The sequence below is a fragment of the Solea senegalensis genome, linkage group LG15 (assembly GCF_019176455.1).
Source record: "Solea senegalensis isolate Sse05_10M linkage group LG15, IFAPA_SoseM_1, whole genome shotgun sequence".
Lineage (NCBI taxonomy): Eukaryota > Metazoa > Chordata > Actinopteri > Pleuronectiformes > Soleidae > Solea > Solea senegalensis.
Genome location: NC_058035.1, coordinates 18,516,406 through 18,538,365, shown reverse-complemented (window position 1 = coordinate 18,538,365; position 21,960 = coordinate 18,516,406). Strand labels below are relative to the sequence as shown.

At 40.1% G+C, this 21,960-nt stretch overlaps 2 protein-coding genes across 2 annotated transcripts; one reads left to right on the top strand and one right to left on the bottom strand.

Annotated features, from left to right (window-relative positions):
* The first annotated feature begins 525 nt into the window (after nucleotides 1-525).
* Nucleotides 526-10,504, top strand: LOC122781945 (glutathione hydrolase 5 proenzyme-like). Its single transcript, XM_044046070.1, has 12 exons — nucleotides 526-795; nucleotides 3,939-4,066; nucleotides 4,141-4,233; nucleotides 5,204-5,402; nucleotides 5,639-5,802; nucleotides 6,095-6,241; nucleotides 6,370-6,500; nucleotides 7,878-8,062; nucleotides 8,163-8,254; nucleotides 8,343-8,452; nucleotides 8,542-8,652; nucleotides 8,836-10,504. The coding sequence occupies exons 1-12, from the start codon at nucleotides 623-625 to the stop codon at nucleotides 8,980-8,982; spliced, it is 1,680 nt and encodes a 559-aa protein (XP_043902005.1). The 5' UTR covers nucleotides 526-622; the 3' UTR covers nucleotides 8,983-10,504.
* A 1,695-nt stretch (nucleotides 10,505-12,199) lies between these two features.
* Nucleotides 12,200-20,672, bottom strand: LOC122781942 (glutathione hydrolase 1 proenzyme-like). The gene is made up of 14 exons (XM_044046067.1): nucleotides 20,589-20,672; nucleotides 20,051-20,107; nucleotides 18,585-18,788; nucleotides 18,215-18,345; nucleotides 18,014-18,103; nucleotides 17,640-17,832; nucleotides 17,386-17,543; nucleotides 17,106-17,255; nucleotides 15,925-16,061; nucleotides 15,469-15,656; nucleotides 14,689-14,816; nucleotides 14,215-14,327; nucleotides 13,997-14,110; nucleotides 12,200-13,056 (listed from the first exon to the last, which is right to left on the bottom strand). The coding sequence occupies exons 1-14, from the start codon at nucleotides 20,633-20,635 to the stop codon at nucleotides 12,910-12,912; spliced, it is 1,857 nt and encodes a 618-aa protein (XP_043902002.1). The 5' UTR covers nucleotides 20,636-20,672; the 3' UTR covers nucleotides 12,200-12,909.
* Nucleotides 20,673-21,960: the final 1,288 nt, after the last annotated feature.

Sequence of the window (21,960 nt, the reverse complement as noted above, 5' to 3'; positions counted from 1 at the left end):
GGGTTAAATGCAGATAGGGGATTAATAAAGTGTATAAAAACAAAAAATAAGTGATTAAGAATTGTCCTGTCTAAATCTATACAATATATATCTGCTCCTGGTTGGTCTCTTCTGTCTCTGCCTTTCTCTCCCCCTTTCAATCCCCCATTCCCCAACCTGTCGAGGCAGATCGTTGAGTCTGATTCTGCTAAATATTTCTTCCTGTTATTTCTTCCCTTTCTTTCTTCTTTTCTCTTCTCTCTATAATATGATATAAAAGTGTCTGCCTTACTACAACAACGGTATGTTGTGACTTATATACAAATAAATTGAATTTAATGATCCATAATAATATAACAACTTCAATCAGCAAACATCTGTTTTTTGTGTGTTTGAAGCTGTGATTTTATGGTAATTCCCAGTATTACGTTCTATGGGCTTCCAGTGTAGTGCAGTGCTACATTTCCAGTAAGTTTGTGTGTGTTTAATAGACTCCCACTCTACTTCACTTTCAGTTCGGGGGTTGATAAAGTAGGGAGGGAGGGAGGGTGCACACACACACGTGAGACAGTGCATCCTGGACTGAGCTTCTGCAACAGCTCCAGTTTCTTCAAGTGCAGCTTCTCCCACCTCAGAAAGAGACATGGCTAAGTGTAAGCCGTGGCTGCTGTGCTGTTTTGTCGTGGTGTGTTTAACATGCGTGGTTTCGCTCGTGTGCGTGTGGGTCGCTTTACTGGAAGCTGGACGATGTTCCAGCGGCAGCTTCAGGCGCGCGGCTGTGTCTGCAGACTCGCATCTTTGCTCAGACATCGGCAGGTGAGTCACTTTCTGCATGTGGGGGGAAAGTTTCGTTGAACCTGTTGCTACGAACAACCAAAGGCTTTGTCTTTTAAGGAAATAAAATGTTAAAAACAATTGATGTAATCAGTTTCTGGTTGGCAACAGTTTGCCTTGGACAAGTGTAGACTGGCTGGGATCAGTCATGCACACAAGCCCATTTCTCTCTGGATATGTTTCTTTCAGTGTTGAAATGTAACAAAGTACAAATACTTCGTTCAGTACAAAGTACAACTTTTACTTTTACTCCGCTACATGTCCTGTGACTAACTTTGGTACTCGTTACTACCAAATAAAAGTAGAAGAAGGTCTGTATATATATAGAGCTTTTCTAGTCTTGATGAGCTGCTTGACAATACAGTTTTCACCCATTCACACACTTCAACATGAGGTTAAGTGTCTTGCCCAAGGACACATAGCCAAGCCAGGACTTGAACCCACAAGACAATACTTTTACTTGCAAAGAAAATGACCTTTGATACTTTTAGTACAGTAAATGTCATATACTTTAAAACTTTTACCAAAGCAATATCATAAAAAACTTCTACCAAAAGTACTATACTTGTACTTTTACTCAAGTATCCCGTTTAGCTGCTTGTTTCTTTTAAGAATGATCTTTGTGTAAATGGATGAACTTATATTTTAGTATTTTTCTGTTAATATTAAGTCTATTCCGTGAGTCTGGAATGACTGAAACATAAATGTGTGAAATGGACTTCTTTTATTTGTGTTATTAGATATTACACAAGCTACAGTATTGTTTAACATCTTACAGTATTAAGTGAAGGCTGTAGTCACAGCAGGCACTCATTGCTTCCATGTGGGGAGATAAGACAAAAAGCTGAAGTGAGCAGTTGGATAAGCAGTTAATGAGCTTTGTATGCTCCATTTCAGGACTCGAGATAAGGCCTGCTGAACTGTGTGAGGGTACGCTCAGTCTCCTCAAGTCTTGTTATTATACCACTCCACTGAATGTCACAGTAAAATAAAACCACAGCGCTTTTAAAACCCGCTTGTGGTGTCAATCTTTGTAATGGGAAAGAAAACTTGGCTATGGTAATGTGCATCAGTGATGAGTGACAATGTGAATTCAATCTACCATCACTCGACACTCAACATAGGAAAAAGGTGAGAGTTGTTTTTTTGTCTGGAATGTGCATGTAAGTCTTCCGTCTTTTGTTTTTGGCGACAGATTTGTGTTTTGGCTCCTGTGCCAAAGTTTGTAAGGGGTTCACTTCCCTGTTCGCAGCCAGAGACAGTGGAAATGAGCTCCATCCTGCGTGATAGAGACACACCGAGGCAGCAGGCATCGCTTTAACGTGCATCCCCTGACTTTAATGTGTCCATCCTGTTCATGGTGAAGCAACAGCGTGAAGTGGTGATTAGTCAGTCTACAGTGAATTAAAAATGACAAAGACTAAAAGTGAAATAAGAAGAGTAAACACAGGAATGACTTGTCACTCATTAAACCCACATACTACATACAAATGATGTCATTAGATCACTATTTCTTTTTTCTGCAGACAACTTTTGTTCCCTCTGAAGGTTTAAAGGGATAGTTGCACCGACAGAAACAGATTTTAGCCATTTAACAAAAGGAAAATAAATAAATAAATCCACACCTGTATAAAATATAATCTGCTTTATCTTTACCTTAGACAACTTTTGCAAAGTGGAAACTGAAGTTTCTGTCACTTTGTAAACCTCTCACTGCCTTCACCAAAGTAAAGTACATAGAGAAAATCAGTGTTTTGACATCATGGCACACAGAAATATTCAACTCCTGAGGTCGTATGTGCTAAGAAACTTTTTTTCCAGCTGGTCTAAGAGCATGATAAATCAGGGAACATAATGGACTAGAATATAATAGCTTTCAAGTAAGACCGGGGTGTGATGAGTCCTGCAGAATGTTCTGGGCTTTTCTGAGGCAGAAGAAACTGTGAAGTCCAGAGTGGAGAGTGCAACCTCGATTACCCCCCCAGAGCGTTTACTGTGAGCCACTGTGCAGCTGGAAAAGCACACACAGATACAGTAGGTCAGGACACCAGCAGTTGAGATATTGCAGCGTCCGGTGTAGTTTTTATCAGCGGAATTTTTTTTCAGTGGCTCAAATCTGTTTGTTTTTTGTTTCTTTTGTTGTTTCCAGTGAGAGCGATTGCGCCCGTGCTGGTTCTTGCTGCACCAGGTCCAGCAGGGGGCACACACACAGCTCAGGCAGCACTAACTGTATGTCTCAGTTCTTCATAAAACACCACATAAAATTGTAATTTTGTCAACCTATGGCATCCCACAAATAAAAGCCTTAACTATCAACTCACATAATTTCTCTGTCAGCAGTCTCACATGCGTTGTTTAATGAGGTGCTTCTGACTAACTTCTTCACAGAACTGCGTTCAGGTTCAGGTGCTCAGGCCTTCCTGTGTCACAGTGAGCGTGTGTTCACTGCCAAACTCATAGTGAAAAGTTCTTCCTGAGGGCAGTTGGTAAACCTCAGCAAACCAAGTTACAGCGTTCGAGTTACAGCGTTTTCCACCAGTCAGGTTAAACAAAAAGAAAAGCACCAGGACTTTGTTTAAACTTGCCTTTTTGGACGCAGTTAAAGGTATCAGTGCCATGAATTACTTAACCCTGAGATCTACAGGCTACAGAGATCTACCGCAGTTAAAATATCCCTATAGGGAAGAAAACATGTGGTTAACACATTTTTTTGTCATATTCTCTTAATGTATCCTGATAATAAAGTTCCTGCTTTTCTGATTGCGTCACAATCTGTGTAAGCTCTGATCGACTTTTCCAGGAAGATGAAACTCTCATGTACTTATTTATGTGATTAACCAGAATCCCACCACGCAGACCGAGACATCACTTTGGCATCAGTGAATCACACATAATCAGCCTTCCCAGGACGTCCTGAGTTGCATTTCGACAACTCGTTTTCCAAGCTGCCAATTGTGTGTCATACGTACACCTTTGTCGTGAATGTCGACCAACAGACGAAACTGTACCGTCTAGTTGGGCTCCTCTGTCTCCACTCCAGTGAAACAGCAAATCAAACTCATATGAAGCAACCACAGTGCCAGTAACAACAAATTCACACCAGTGAATAATGGCATGTTTTCCAGGACCATGCTCCAGCAGGGAGGATCAGCAGTAGATGGCGCCATTGCAGCTCTTCTGTGCACGTCCGTGGTCAATCCTCAGAGCATGGGGATTGGTGGAGGGTCTATAGTAACCATACGAAATAAAACAGGTGGGTAAGTCAAAATGCAACATGACGTTTATAAAAAAAAAAATAATAATATTTAACTGCTGGTCTTTTCTCAGGCGGCGTTCAAGTGTACAACTTCAGAGAGACGGTGCCACGGTCATTCAAACCAAATCTGTTAAACGACTGTTCCAAACACAGGATCAACATAGGTAGGCAGAGTTGTCCGTCAGTGTCTGTCACTCAGACTGTTAAAGCTCCAGTGTGTAACTTATGTCGCCAAAACACCCACAACAACAACCATAACCAACCTGCCTCAGATATAGAATATAGTTCCCAACTGTTCTTTTCAGTATCTCACTTCCTCACTTATGTTTCTGAAAACCTTTAGAGGGTTAATTCTTCAACATTTCCTTCACCTCACTCACGTTTCAGAGAGCTGGAGAGAGTTCTTTAACCTAAAGTTCACTGCTGTTTACTGGTGTTGCTGTCATGTTTTCACCTTCCACCCTGTTAGTCGTGACGTAACATACGGTATATCACTCGTAGACATAAAACCATAAATTTCATTCTACCAGAGTGGTGCACAACAGTTCAATCAGAAATAAAGACAATAAAAATATTAAAATAAGTTACTTTTAAGTTAGCTATCCACAAGCCATAAAAACATAGAGCTGATAGCCAGCGAGAAGTCTTTTAATTGTTTTACAGTCTGGAGACGAGAAAATGCCACAAAGACCTCTCTGTGTACAGCATTTGTATTGCTTATGCAAAAAAAATTTATTTGCACAGCAAATTATTGATAATGGTAAAGTATTCTTTATTATCCAAATGTATTTATTGTTTAAAAACACTATATATATAATTGCATATTTCATATTTTTGTTTGCAATATTAAGATTATTTGTATTGCTAAAGCAGAAATGTTATTCGCATAACAAATTATTGAAAGAAAAGTGAAATGTTTGTTCTACTATTGATTCAATAAATGTTATACTTGACACATTGTTACAATTTCGTGAGAGTTTGGGGGACCCTGGGAAATTTCTTCTTCCAAAGGGGAGCCCAACAAAAAAAAGTTTGAGAACCACTGATTTAGTCCATCTAAAGTTTAAAAACCAGCTTTCCATTTTTATTGTATTTTTTTTTTTTTTTGCACCGTTTTCTACCTGTACACCGCAGGCAGCCAGTGGATCGGCGTTCCTGGGGAACTGCGTGGCTATGAAGCCATTCACAAACGGTATGGGAAGCTGCCTTGGGCTAAGCTGTTTGAGCCAACCGTCAAACTGGCCAGAGCGGGCTTACCTGTGTCGGACCTGTATCTGGCACGGCTCCTGAATCATACGCTTGTGAAAGGCCTTGTGGAAAATTCACCTCTCTGGTACGACTCCTTATGTATTGTTTTGTGAATGATACATAATGCCATACTATATGTATATATACATATATATATATATGTATACATATGCGGAATATCTGAGAATATGACTTGAAGTGGGCAAGTGATGTCATGAATTAACCGATACAGATGCTAAGTTTCACTTCATCTCTTTTGTTTTTTGATTAACAACACATTCTAATTGGAAGTGTTCCATTGTTTTCTTCTTTTGTTTCCAGTTCTTTGCAAATTTTGTGCAAGAATAAGACTATTCTGAGCAAAGGAGACATCCTCAAGTTTACCAAACTTGCTGATACCATGGAAACCATTGCAGAGCAGGGGGCAGATGCCTTCTACATGGGCAAGATAGGACATGACTTGATCCAAGACATACAAGCTGCAGGTTGGGGCATTAAATAAAATACTGTTGACAGTTGGAAGTGTATCTTTTTTTTAAGGACTAAAATTGCAATATATGATGGAAAATACATGTAATGTATAATCACATCCACCAGAAAAGTTAGGAATTTGATGTCATTTGTGGGGGATCATTGCCCAAGGAAGAAATGATTAGATTTGGTGTTAATCCAGAAACTGAGCAGCCTTGGTGGAGGTTTGTACATTCTCTAGTTTTCATGTTGTAGTAATTTGATGAGATAAACAAACTGAGTTTATATTCAACGTGATTCTTTTAGGTGGGACGTTGAAAATGGAGGATCTGAAGTCGTTCCAAGTGCGAGAGCAGGATGCTTGGACAGTCCCTTTAGGGGATTTCCAAATGCACCTCCCGCCACCGCCTGCTGGAGGCGCCCTGCTCGGCTTCATTCTCAAACTGATGAAAGGTTTCATGAACTGTTACTAAAGTTGTTACCAAACACTTGATCTGCTCTGCTGATATTCTGGCATGTAATTGCATGAATGCTGTATCACAAAAAAAGATTTAATGGAAATTGTTTTTCTTTGACCGCAGAGTTTTCCTTCACCCCGAACTCTCTGGACGGTGACCACAAGATTCAGATGTACCATCATTTCATAGAGGCACTCAAATTTGCAAATGGACAAAAAAACACGATAAGGGATTCTTTCCTACATAAAGGACAGGTTGGCATCTAATTCATGTTTATATATATGCATGCACAGTATATGAAACGTGTTTTTTTGGTGAGCCGACTGATTTCATTCACGAAATAATAATCATTTTTAGGATAAAAAGCCTTTGTTGTCATTGTACAAAAGGACACAACACATTTAGAAGTGTCACTTGTGATCAGTGCCATAAAAACAACAATTTAGAACAGACTTGGACAAATGAAGACACGTGTTGGAACCAACAGAACAGTGTTCAAACTTTGAAGTAACAGTATTACTAATGTGCACAGGAGTAAGTGCATTCAAATGTATACGGAATAAATATAATGACAACTAAGAGAAGTGTTTAATTAGATACTGGGTCAGGGATCATTCCATACATGCAACCATGAGTATCTCTATACGTCCACAGTATAGAGACCCACAAGGTTTACATGGTGTCTATGATGTTCTGCTGAACATCTGGAACACATCATGTCCATGATACTGGTTTTTAAGCAGACCTTGTAGAACCGTGTGACCTGAAATCGACCAGGAATTACATCTCATTCTTGAGTAACGTGCCATAAATAATGCAGCAGCTGGTTAAAACATAAAGACCAAGTTGACTCGAGTTCATTGCGCAAACTCTGAACATCAGTTCTCCTGTTCTTTAACATGAATACACAGTAAATTATTCAAAGCTCACTAAATAACACGTGTGAACATTTACAACAAGTCCTGTTTTAAGTTTGTTCTGCAGATGGAGCTGAATGCAGTTTGCTTTGCTTATTTTAAGCATAACATGGGCAGAAATTGTCCTGAGACTCAGTGCTTTTGCCCATTTGTCCAGAATAACTTTCAACATCTGGCAGTTGTTTACAATTTACTGCGTGCTAAGTTAAAATGAAGAAAAACATGATTTTTTTTTTTATTGAGAAAATAAGTGCTGTAGTCGTATATGAACACCAGATTCAGAATCAGATTTCTTACATGTGTTTTTAACAGTATAACACATTTAAACATTTAAAAGAAAGGTTGAAAGAATGGAAATTATGTAGAGGCGTTTTTCCAACTCTCCTCTCTCGTGACAAAGACGCTGATTCGCCCCTCGTCCTGCAATGGCGCGAGTGAAATTACCGCAATAACCACATGTTGTGTGCATGTGCAACTTTCAGAAAACGTTGTAATTTTTCCGATGGCACAAACCAACATGGAATTACAGTAATGCAAACGTATCGTCTGCAGTACGCTCGCTGTTAAAGGGTTAAGGAAATTGTGTTGCCTAATCTTGGCAAGAAGATAATAAAGCCCTTAACTCACCAATGTGAGATCATAAATGTGCTTTATGTGCAGTATATGGAATCCACAGTGTTTCAAAGCTGCCTCAATCTGACGCTTATCTTTCAGAGTGCGCATCATTTGATTGATTCCTCCTTCATCAGTCGCATCAAAAAGATGATTTCTTCAAACTGCACCCATGACAACCACTACTACAATGTCACGCCTTCCCCCGATCACGTGGGGACGACACACGTGTCAGTCCTGGATGAGGATGGACTGGCAGTCTCTGCCACCAGCACCATAAACCAAATGTGAGCAGGAGACACAAGCTCTGCCACAGTCTTGTATTCAAAAGAAACCATCCAGTAATTGAACAGTCATTAGCTTCGTCTCCTGTGTTTTGCTGTGCAGATTTGGAGGAGCCATATATTCCCCACAGACGGGCGTCATCCTCAACAATGAACTGTCTGACTTTTGTGGCAGAACAGACACAGTGAGTGCAGGTAAAGTCGCCGACGGGAACAGAGCTTTTAAGCCTGAGCCGATTGAATTCAAGACGTTACATAATGTACCGAATGATTGCTGTTGCAGGGGAGCAGCCTCCCTCCTCAATGACTCCTGTGATACTGGAGTCAAAGTCTGGAGAACTCCTTGTGATAGGTGGATCAGGAGGAAGTTTGATCCCCACTGCAATGGCCTCGGTAACTCTGCCGTGCACTTTCTTGTCTGGTTTTTGATTTGATTCGATTTTTTGTTTTGTTGCTGACATTTGTCTCTTTTGTTGTTACAGTCCATAATACATCACTTGTGGCTGGGGATGAATCTGGAAGATGCCATCGCTGCTCCGATAGTGTTCGTTGATTCAAAGAACAATGTGAATTTTGAGCTTGGTTTTGACAAGGTGAAGTATTCATGGAAGTCCAGTTTACTGAACTGTAACAAAACCTTTTGATTGAGTTCATTATCAGGGTGTAGTCCTACCAAGACAGATTAAATTGACGTGTAATCATATTTAAAGTCTGGAGTGAGAGCGATTTGTGGTATTAATGTGTTTCTTTGTGTGTGTGTGTGTGTGTGTCCTCAGTCTGTGAAAAATGGCCTCTTAGGTTTGGGACACAAAGAAGGAGACTGGAAATTCTTCTTAAACGTCGTCAGTGCCGTGAAAAAAGAGAAAGGCTGCATCGTGGCTGAGTCGGACAAAAGGAAGATGGGCGTGGCCTCTGGATACTGACCACACAGACTACAGTGATGCAACACATTTCTTTTAAAAATCTGCCCGTAGGACTTACTCAAACATTTGCCTTAGAATAATAAATGTGCCACATCCCTGACAACAAAATGTGAGTCACAAACAAAAGAACACCACTCTTGGTTATATGAACACATGTATACACTCGCACAGCAGCTTTGTAGATAAGTGTTCCTTCCTGTTAGAGATCTAGTTTGGTCATTGGTCAAATTAAAAGGAGAAAAGTGTTATAAGTCTCATCATCAGACCACATATAGATGTGATGCTTCACGTTCTATAATTTTTCTATATTTCTATCTACATTTCTTTCATGGTATTTGGAATAGTTTGAAAAAGTCCATTGACACTTTAGCCTCTACGCCTCGGTGTTTCTCGCCAAATGATGCTCACAGGAACTTTGTCTATGTTGGCTTTGTTTCCTTTTCCACTCCCTACATCATGGTTATTCATACAAGTTATCAAACATCTTGAGGGAATAGTTCAGGTTTTTATAAAGTACTGACACATAGTCAGTGTGTGTGTGTGTGTGTGTGTGTGTGTGTGTGTGTGGGTAATCACCTTGAAATATTAATTCTTTCCCGCTCAACACCTGGTCTCCAGCAGAGACACAAGAGAAAACAGATTTTAGCCACTCAACTAAAAGTTAACCTAAGAAAATGATGTGCTCTACTTAAGTCCAAAATATTTTTTTAAGAGAATGCTCAGACAGGCTTTTTTTATAAACTGAAAACTGAAGTTTGTTCGCATACCAAAGTCCATAGAGAAAAGCAGCTATTTTAAATCATGGCACAGTAAGTTTAAATGTGTTATGTTGTGACTTGAAAATACTTTTTCAAATGCCTTTTTTAGATTTTCTCTATGGACTTTGATGCAGGAAAAAATAGTGGTTCACAAATTTCAGTTTCCAATTGGAAAAGGCTGTGTGTGTGTAACTTTAATGTAAAACAACCTTCTTAAGATATCCTAGATTTATGCAGGCAAGGATTTTATGAGTTAAGTCTATTCTGTAAATCACTTAAATCATATTTCCCTTGTGTTCTCAGTGTGACTCTGCCTCTTACTTAAATAAAACCTGCTGCTGAGATAATGCTTTAATATAGCATAGGATTACACGTTCCTGACTCTTCCTGACTGTTGTGTGTTGTGAGACAAAGCCAAACTTCTGAAAAGTTGAAAAGTGAAAGTTTCTGTCCTGTTTACGTCGAACAGTTTTACTGTGACTTTCCTGACTGACATGAGGTAAATGTTCTAAGCAGAAACCTTTTACTGTGACCTTCTCTCTAAATGTGCGACAGCTTTTATTGATCTTCTACAGCAAATCTTCCTTCAAAGATTAAGAAAAGTTGTCAGTCAGTCAGTCAGTTTTTTTATTTTTTTTGCACTGTGAATATGTAATTTGACATTCTGTCTACTTTTATATGTAAATATTTTTTTAAAGGCTCTGCATAACTCTGCAAACTGCATATTTTTATGCCGCTACAATTAAAACAAGTCCAAAACTAAACCAGTTCATCCAGGCTTCTCTTCATCACACACTTCATTCACAAACAAAAGAACACCACTCTTGGTTATATGAACACATGTATACACTCGCACAGCAGCTTTGTAGATAAGTGTTCCTTCCTGTTAGTGTAGCACGATCAGCAATAATCTATTTGGTGTTTCGCCACATTTGCCTCGATCCAGAGTCGCGCTTTCGTGCCGCAGAGGCGATAGATGCCGTAATGAGATACATTTCAGAGGAGCGGCTCATGAATTAGTGATGATGTTTTAAGTGGATTCTGCTTCGTTTTTTTCCTTCGAGCCAAGACACGTGAAATATGAGAACATGCAAATTTTAATCTGCCTGAACTCTGCTGTCTTTCTTGTCTTTCTTGTCGTGAAACATCCCCCCGCGTTTGTATAAACTATTTAAAGTGAACAAACATGTTAGAGAAGCAGCCACGCCTTCAGTCAAAGCATGAGGCTCTTCACATGCAGCACATAATTATCACAATGTCGTTAAGGCAGTATGAATGATTTAAATACAATGTGGACCTTGAGATAAACCGAGAAGTGAGGTTCTGTCTGTCTGAAGGTCATTGTGATGATGTAGACGTTAGCTTGAACCTAATTGGGCCTTGGAGATCCGGTGCGTAACTACTGTCACTCCCTGTGGAATTACCAAAAACATAAGTGCCTCTATATGACATGGTGATCTCACACCACCTTCACCACTCCACTACCCTCTGCTAGCATTCCATCTTTTCAATTCTACTACTGAAACTTTCGGTGGATGCTTCCTAGTGTTTTCTGCCACGATCCAACCTGTTGTTATTATTTATGCTTCATTATTGCAATGTTGCCTTCGTCAGTCCGGATGTAGGCTACACAGTTGGGCTAGCGCTGTTGCAGAAAAAAAACCTGGGTTTGCAACCCGGTCAGAACAAGGGTCTGTGTGTGTGTGTGTGGGGGGGGGTGGTTTATTGAGGTTCACCAGTTTCCTCCCACAGTCCAAAAACATGCAGGTGACACTCTGTCAGCTGGGATCGGCATCAGCTGCCCAGCAACACTCATGTTGAGGATGAAACAGCGAATGAATGAGTGAAAAAGTCAGGGTGTAAAACAAATCACTTCCTGAGTGCTGTGCAATGGAATGTCACAGCAGGACACGAAGGTCAAAACTTCACTATATTGACTTATTCACCGTTGTGAACTCAAGAACTGAAGGTGGAATTACTTCTGCTGGCACCCTGTGTATTATAGAGAGCATGCTAACACTTACTTTACAGTTTTGTAGGAATATGGTAATAGTGTGTCATCATTTTTTTTTTTTTTTCAAATAGGGAAGTAATAGTATGCTAATACCATCATAATAATTCTCATTAACAAGCAATTACCTTGACATTGCTTGGGGAAATAGCATGGTATTGTTTTTATATTATCTCCACTCTGTCTGTGTTTGTTTAAATCACACACTTTATATATATATATCTATACATGTATACATATACATCCCAGCTGAGAGACGACAAGCCCTGAAACCCAGCGGTGACAGTTAATCGGCAACAGCTGTATTGTTGTTCAGAGGTCATTACAGGCCACTGCACTCTGGGTTGCGGGAATAGTCATTACATCATAATACATACATAAGTCATTAATAGTCCATTTGGGCTGTAGGACTGTTTGTCCCTGAGGCACATGATACAGTAGTCTTTAATTCTAAAAAGAGATCCTGTTTTTTATTGATTTTTATTTGTATTCTTTCATATAATAGTGCAGCTGCATGTTATTACTTCACATGTCACATGTATCTTCAATGTTTTGCAACGACAGACAACTTTCCGGTCAAGTTTTGTCCATTGTGGAGGCACTCAGTCATCACGGCTCTGATCAACCCTCCATCTGACCTTGTTGTGCAATTTCATTTGTGTAATGACAATAAAGATCCTTTCTTTTTCCCCCCCTTTCATGCAGCTCATGACAGTGGGTTTCATAAATAGGTAGAAATCATAAATATTTATGGCGTGACTGAGACTGTGAAAACCAAACACACCGTTTCTACAGAGAGTAATCATTTCAACATTTACAGGTACCTTAGTTATCCTAATTTCAACTTAAATAAACCTAAATGTCACTAAAGTGGTAAAATAATGTCTTGTGTGTGTCTTTATTACATTAATAAGAGGATAAGAGTCAACATTCAGAGTCAACTTAAGACTGAGACCAAACAGTGGACCCAGTGGTCCGTTATCTGACTTACACGTTAGTACAAAGACAGTATTCTAACTTCATTGTTGCCCAAGACAACAGACAGTGGTCACTGGGTGGCTCTTTATGGCGTCTCTAATCTCTCGGCTGCCACTGGAGTCAACATTCACGCGACTACTTTCTCTGTGTTACAATCAGATGTGTGTGTTTTTTACAACGTCAGTATCCTGCAGCGTATGCAAACTTGCGGTGGTCTGACTGAGCTCGGAGTCCGTCCTTATAGCGCACCACCGCCTGCACCACAGCCCCCGATGAGCTGAGAAACTCGGTGTGGTGTTTTTTTTGTGCCAGGCCATCGAGGACGCTCTGTGAACAGGAGCATATGGCACAGGTTTTCAATCGTTTCCATATGAAAACTGTGAAGTCATTTTTGTAATAAAGAAGCACTATTACCGTATTACCATCTTGTTTCTACAGTAATAGCTTGGTTATAACAATCGAACATGTGTGTAGGACACGGAGAATGAATTTCAACTTTATAACATGGTAATTGTCCATTTTTTGATTCACAAACATGTGATGCGATGACATTACACTGCCAATAGTCAAAATGGATATTACTTTGGGAATAACATGGCATTACTGTAACATTTTCTCCTCATTACCACATCATTATTATCATTGTTATCACCAAATTGCATCAGAAATGACATTGCATTAAAAATAAATGTAAATGTATCTCTCTATATAGAAAATGATACCATACTTTTACCATTCTGTCAATGGAATTCAATGTAAAGTGTGACCAAAATCACTTTATATTGTTCTAAAACAGGTCTGCTTCTGCCTATACTAAAGAAAAATGGTATTGTATTGTCATTTAAAATCAGGGCTTTCCTACAACGAGGGCACCTCTGCAAGTTTCAGCTGAGTCACCAGGTAGTCGGCGTTATCAAGTGTAAAACATTTACAGCAACACTTTATCTTTTATCTTTAACAACAAAGGGAGCTGAGCTGGAAAGTTGATGTATTGTGTGTGTGAATTGTGACGTGTTGAACCTTGAAAGCTCTTCTTATATGTACATCATAAAAAACATGCAGTCAATATTTCTCTATTTTTTACGATCAGAGGCAACAGTAAAAGAGATGAAATAATCCCCTCCTTGTTACATAATACAGATTCCTAGAGGTGAATGTAAGGAACACTGCGCGACAGCAGTTTGGGGTGTTGAAGTGTGGTCTCTGCACACCACGCTGCCCCCGCCGTTAGTCACACATATCAGTGTTTACTGTTTGTCACACTCACTTTGTCGAAGCCCTGCTCGGCGACAGTTGTGTTGGGACTCAGCTGGTTGTGGAGCCTTGGCTCTGACACGGCTTTTTCCACATCGTAGTCAAAGAACAGTGCTTTTAGAATCACCTATAAAACAATAAGAATTGAAACAGCCAGAAAATGAGTAACATTGTTACAACACTTATACTGGTGTACGCAATGTGACTGCAGCTGGAAGCACTGTATTCTACCTGAGCGATAGAAGTGGTGATTTTTGTTCCTCCTGAGCCTCCGACCACCATCTTGACTGACTTGTTTTTATCAAAGATGATGGTTGGACACATTGATGACATTGGCCTTTTCCCTTTTGATGAAATGTAATGTTAATGTCAGTTTAAGGAACAGAATATTTTGGCATCAAACACACACACATCACTCACATTTTTACTGGAACTGTACTTTCAGAGGCTTTTTGTGTTCATTCATATCGTCAAAACTACTTTGTGTTTCATCTTCCAAAGATGTTGTATACTGCGTTGATTTCAAGCATGTGTCAGTTGGTATAAATCTACATTAAATATGTTGAATACATTTGCTTGACCCAATATTTTTATCCCAATGAAAGTGATTTAAAAAGTGGAAATGTAATGACTAAGATTTCAGACATGACATGACAAAAAAAGAATGATCCTTTTGTGTGGTGTCTGTGTTGTTATTAATCTAACCTGGCCTAATGAAGTTGTTGGGTGAAGGAGGCACTCCAAAGCCGTTTGTGATGTGTGGGGAGCTGAAGTCATCCATCTCATTATTAAGAAGTATTCCAGTTGATCCTGACATGACCTTGGAGCCCAAACTGCATTAAAAAAAATAACATTATCAGGGTCAGAGAGTATGACGAAGTATTAGGGCCAAACTGAAAACTTTTTTTTTCTCGAGAACAAAGTCGTCATCTTTTGAGAATAATGTTGTAATTTTCCAAGAATAAAGTCGTAAAGGTTTGAGTAATGGAGTCGCAATAGTTTGAGAATAAAGTCGTAATCGTTTGAGAATAAATTCATAACATTATGAGAAAAAAGTCGTAATCTTTCGAGAATAAAGTCGTAATACTATGAGAATAGAGTAATTATTATTCAAGCAAAATCTGACATGATCAGCTGCAATGTGCGTCCAGATGAGAAATGCGGAGCATTTGGTGAAGTTTGCATTTGGATTGGGGCTTCACAAATAAAGAAATACTTTATATTTTTGGCACTTTGGCATCAGGACTTTGAAAAGAGAGTCTGTTTGGAGGAAAGAATCACAGACCTGGAGAAAATCATCTCCTTTGTGGAGGAGGAAATGGCTGCTAGTGATCGACTGCAGACTATCAATGGTTAAATCTGTGGAATATTACAACTTTATTCTCATAATATTAAGACTTTATTTATGTCTTCAGTTTGGCCCTGAGGTCAGAGAGACATAATGTTGACCGTATTATTTATTGTGGTCAGTAGGGAGGTTCATACAAATGGTTGATGGTGCTGGTCGCTGCCACAGCACTTCCATCTTCTGCGACTACAGATAAATGTGAGGTGCCGTGGTTGTCAGGCAGATAAAACTCTGGCTCATAGTAGCTCATCGGATGTGTGGTTTCATCTGTAATCTTTTTCTGGAGCTCACTGGCATAGGTAGGTGAAGTCAAATTCTGGATAAGCTTTAGGGGGAAAAAACATAAAAAATTCGTTATGAAATCGTGCTCTGGGAAAAAGCAAACATGTTATGTCATGTTTACATGTACCTGAAAAACAAGTTGGAACATGTTTACTCATTTTAACACATGAAAGAAAACATCATCTTTCCCTGTCATCTCTATTGAAGATGTGTTGTGCAGCTCTCTACTCCATATGCTACAAATGTGTGATTGAAACTAAAAACAGAAAAATGTATCCCCTTTGAATGTTAGGTTTCAGTCATGACCTTACGCCTGTAATGTTGAGGAATGCAGGATCTCCAAGTAAAGTCCTCTTTGCATAAGCGAAGCGAAAGGCCTCCACGATGCGATGGTACGTCGTGATCTTGTTCTCTGTGCTTGCCACACTCTCTGGGCTAAAGTTGTACCCTGCAGAAAATACACAACACAAAGACACATCCAGCTCCTTAATCTGTATTTACTAACATACGATTAAGATAGATGTTCAGGTCGGAAAGGAGACAGCTAAAAAATGGACAAAGCCTGAGCCTGTGTTTTTATCTAGTTTAAGAGCAGCTGTGACCAGAACAATGGGTATTAGCCCGAGCTGACAGCCACAAGAGGAAAAGCAGGGGAAATCCTCTGGGATTTGGTTTGATGGGTTTCTGCTGTCAGATGGAGTCAGGAGTCATCGGGCAGACACTGACATGAATGCACGACGCCTCCAACACTCCTCTGAGTTAAGTTAGGGGTAAATTGCTGAGATTAGTGATAGTGTAGCACAAACACAGAGGGGAGTCAGTCTAACAGGTTCACACACTTGATTACACTTGACATGTCGGTGTGTAGATGATGTCATTATCTCCAGATTTTCTTCAGATAATCTTTATCTTTTAACAGCTGGATATTTTTGTGGATATCGATGGTAACGATAATTTGTCAATATAAAAACGTGATTTTAATTGTTTCACTCCTTAATTGTTGCTTACAGATTATATCAGTGGTCGCAATGTTAAAAATGCAAAAAAAAACAATTGAACTCTGGGTAAACTGTCTGATGCTCTACTGTAAGGAACTGTGCAAGAGCAAATACTAAAACCATTCAAAGACTTTGTTGCGTGGGCTGGTGTTTTCTCCCTATCTGTGGCAGGGAGGATACTAGTGAGGGGTCATGTGATCACTTCGGCCCACTGTTGGTCATGTGACATTGAATCCTGCTCACGGCTGCAACGAGGAAGGCTTCTGCTGCAGGCGTTCAGGGAACGTGTGTTTCCAAATAGAGGTATACCTCTTAGTATAGCTTTAGTATCACTAACATTTGCTAAATGAAAATACACTATTTAGACATATTAGTTCATTATAATATAGGTAAGTAGCTTGAGTCTTTTCTGTTGAGAGTGACTGGTGGCCGCAGTGAACACAATGCATACTAAAACACACTCTCTCGGGATGGTTTTGAAAATGGAGGCTTACCTTTTAAGATGTTTAATAGCAGTGAGAGCACTGGGCCGCTCGCTGGGGCGTTTGGAACGACCATGCTGTACTCCCCCACAGCTACCCTTAAAGGATTCTCATCCAAGACAGGCTTATAATCCTTCAGATCCTCTATTGTGATGATGCCGCCTGTGCACAAATTGCCTTTGTCAGTTCACACTTCATCTGAACTGGAAATGCAAATCCTCAATAGATTTTCAAATCAAGGTGCATTCAGTAAATCATGTCGGATTATAAAGATAGGATTAAGAGTCACTACCTTTTGCCTGGATGTCTGTCACAAGATTCTGAGCCATTTGTCCCTCATAAAACACATTAGGGTCTTCAGCGATCTTCCGATATGTTTCTGCAAGTTTGGGGAATTTGATGATTTCATTTTCGCTCAGGATGTCACCATTTCCCCCACAAAACACCTCACTGAACGAGAAGAGAGGAAAGAATCAGGACGTTGTTTTGAGTTACTTTGTCATTCTGAAAAACTTCAAATAGTAGCTGCAGGCTGATGTCGCTCACCATAGATCTTTGTCCTTGATGATAGTGTTTCTTTGTTTAATCAGAGCAGAGGCGAGTGCCTTGCCCAGAGGAAAACCTTTTTCTGCGAGTTCAATGCTTGGTTGGAACAGGTCTTTCCAAGGCAATTTTCCATGTCGCTTGTATGCCATCTGATAACCACGAATCTCCCCTGGTACCGCAATTGACAACACTCCTACAACAAAAGAAGAAACAGCTTTATACCAGCGCCTCATAAGCTGTTCATAAAACTGTCAAATACCATTTTTATACACCAATACACTAATCTTTATCTGGACTGCCACTATCACAAGGACGTCTGTCGTAATGTTTCCTTTGGCTTATTTTCATGACTGATAGCTAAAGTTAAACATTACCATTCTGGGATAAATCTGAACTGTTCCGAAACATGCACTCTGTAGCGTTGCGTGGCGCCGTCTCCCTGGCATCAATGCTCTCAACTTTACCTGTTAAAAGAGACGAAGGAGGAAATGCACTTAGGATTCAGTATATCTGAATAGTGTATGAGGTTTTTTGGGTTTGTTTTTTTTCATCAGCGAGAGAGTATGTGTGTGTACCAGTCTTTGCATCAAAGATGGTGAAGAAGAGTCCTCCACCGATGCCCATACTGTGAGCATTCATGAGTCCAACACAGAGCAACGAAGCTATAGAGGCATCTACTGCTGATCCCCCTTTGTAAAGAATGTCTCTGAGGAAAAAATAAAAGAAGAAAAACACACAAAGGAAGGCAGGTAATGGGGAATTAATACATTGAGACCCAGTGCAGGTGAGGCATATGATAAATAAAATAAAGTGGGTTCACTTGGGTATTCATATATGTGCAATATTTAGTGTGTGTGCAAGCATTGACCTCGATGTTGCTCAAGCTTCTGTGTTCATTTCCTTTGTTTGTGTACATGACAAAGTCCGATTACAGTCGGTCCTCACCTGCCAATGTCCGAACATGGCCCAGCGTCCGCCGCCACGGCCGCCTTCCAGTACGCGGCCTGACCCAAGTTCCTCTTCCCCACGCCGAAGTAAACGCCAAGAAACGTGGCGACGGCTGCCACAAGCAAAATCGCCACGGCTATAATTATATTGACCCTGACCATTTTTACAGCCCAGGAACCGTAAACAATAATTGATTTATGCCTGTTAAAAGAAAAACAAAACATTGTCATCTTTACGAGTTCATGATTGTGAACTTCAACCTCAAAAACCACACAGCACATCACACTGGTTGCTTGCCAGAGGTGTTTACTGGCAGGTGGGATCAATGGTGTTGCATTTCTGCCTTCTTCTGGATTTTTCTTCCCTGCAGCGAAGAAATGCAGCATGATCGTTGAGTATTCACCCGGTTGCCTTTGACCGGCGAGAAAGCATCAAGAGGCAGTTGAAATGATTAAATCATTTTTACCATGGTCGCCCTGCCTTGTGTGCAGGCAGGCGAGGGTGGCATCCATCACCACTGATTTTTAATGGGGGATGATGATGTAGGAAAACCCTAACCCTAACCCTAACCCTTCCATTTCAAAGAGCTGTACACAAGCATAGGTGTCCTCAGTGAGACAGATGTTTTTACTACCTGAATGGATAAAGGTATTCACATTAATTTAACTGTATAGAGTAAATGCTAGCATTCACACTCTTGTTTTGTTTCTTTTTTTAAAAAGTAGCTAACTCCCAGAGTTGCACAAGAAAGCTGAGAGGAAGAATCCAGGAGGATGACATTACTCCAAGAAGGAGGCAGTAATGCAACATTATGGTTGCCAACTGTTGTAAAATACCAGAAAAAAGAAAAAGGAAAAAAAAATACTGTAAACTCAGTGAATTATCAAATTATTCTAATAAGTGACTAAAGATTTGAAGCAATACCGCCAATAATTACCATTTACACAATGGAACACATGAAAAGGTGATATACTATATACATCAAATCCATCAATAACATAAAAAAATTACAATAGTATTTAACAGTTTGTCAAATAAGTACATTTTGTTTATCAAGCTGAAGAATAAACTGAATCGATACTGAAGATAAAAAAAAAAGTAGTCAGTAATTAACTGCTACTGAAATGTTTCAAACGCTAACATAAAAGGTGTGATTCTCTATTGTACACTGAGGTCTCTGCTGGCCAATAATCGCCATAATAATCACTCCGCAACCAAAGTAAAGTGCATTATATACTGAAGAACAGTGAGGTGGTCGAGACTATTACTGTGCATCAGCCTGGAGTAGCTGCAACCCTGTCGTCGTGCCGATTCTTTGACGTTTTGTAACAGAAATGAAAATGATTTTCATAATCCTAGATGTGCAATTCACATTTTCTTTCCCCCCTCTTCATTTTCTTTTCTTTGACATTGACATTGACAGGTAAACCTTTCTAAACATGTGAAAGAGTTGCATATCTTACCTTGATATTTCAGGAAACCTCAGGAACAGGCTGGTCACCGTGTGTCTCCACCTCGATCTGCAACAGTTGACAGGTTGTAGAGTTACTGTGGCGCTCAATATGTAACTACAACAAAGTCATAAAACTTTAACCTACCCCGCCATAAAACACCTACCCCATGTCAGCAATGGGGGATAGAATGCACACAACGTCAAGAGAGAAAACGTCAGAAGATTTGACTTAAGTCATCTGTATTCCATCTTAATTTTCAGATGTAGCCACAGAGCAATTGTATGACCTTGAGAGTGAGAGTTAAAAAAAACAATCTACAGGAAAAATGGTTTGTTTATCTGCCGTGATTCTTGAATGTCTGTGTCAACATGAGCTGGCAGTGGTTGCAGTCTGCTAATGGTTCACTTCAAATTGGTGACATATGTGTTGTCAACACAATATAGGCCCCAAATGCAAAAACAAAAGAAAGAATGAAAGAAAAGCCCTACCATACAAACCTCTGCTCACCAGACTATTGATATTTTTTTTTTAAAAAGTGCCTCCTCACCGAGAAAATGAAGGCTTTCGGCGCTGCAGCAAAATCACATCTGCCATGTGGGGGAGGAAAAAGAGAAAGCTGCGTGGGAACAGTGTGAAGGGGCGCCACTCTCCGTGAGTTGGGTCTGCACAAATAAGCAGACGAGTCAATAGGTGGAGGGCAACACGGACTGTACAGACGAGCCTCCTCCACTCATGACACGATGACCCCCACACCGATGCTGGGGTCAGCAACGGCGACATTAAACCATATTCTTCTGCAGGAAAAGCTTGAAAAACTTCCCCAAACTAAAGTATCAATGTGCAATTATGGCTTTAAAAGGCCACAAATCTACACTGCCAACACGTACAGTATAACTGACACTGACAGCACCAACTTAGTTGAACAATTATCTCCAGCTGTGATAATGCTAACAGTTAATGTTTGTGTTTTCACAGCTGCGGCCCTTCCCGCTGTACACAGACACATGACGAAGTGTCACAGAGTCGTGTTAAGTGGTGAAGTGGTTAAGGCCATTTAAATGTAGCCACTCCTCAAACAGGTTTAGGGAGCCAAGTGACAGTATCATCACATTTACATAGTCCCGCCCCCTCCTGGTCTAAGCTGTGAGTGACATCTGATATCTGTTAGTCCTTAGGACAGAAACTATTGTAGAAATATGAATATACACGACCAGTCAAAGGAAATACACTTCAGTACTGGAAAGATCAACAATAGATGCATATTTCTAATATCAAATAAAGTACATTTACACAATAATGCATTATTAATCATGTATGCAAGCCACATCGAGTCTGAATATCTAATTCAGTGTGTTGAACTAAACTTGCCTAACCGGTTGCTTTGACAACTCTTTGACACGTCTGTGCTGCAAGGACTTTCTATGATAGAGGCGGCTTTGAAAGAGCACTGAGACAATGTGACTGAGAAGACTGGGTCATTAGGCCTCACATGGAACACAGCAGGGGCCGACTCACCTCAGACGACCAGCATGCAGGGTAGGAGACCAACTTGGCTAATTATACTGTCACACCAGTCTTAATGATTCACCTCACATTCAATTGTGAACCACCGATTGTGAATGGACTTCCTCCTGTATTGGAAAGGAGAATGAGCAGCCGACGAGGTGAGATCTTTTAAAAAAATCCAAGAGGTCACTGCATCTACAAAAAAAAAGAGAGAGAGAGAGAGATGAATTGTTATCTGTGCAGCATCCACGTACCAGCTCACAAAGCTCACCTCACACACGCTCTTGTACCAAACGATCCTACCTCGCGTTTCCCAAAATGCCTCTCGCATCACTTTTAGGCCTCTTCGGATGCAATTTCTCCTCCAACATCACAGCAGAGCAGCTCCTGTTTTGCTGCCAATGCCGTCGGTG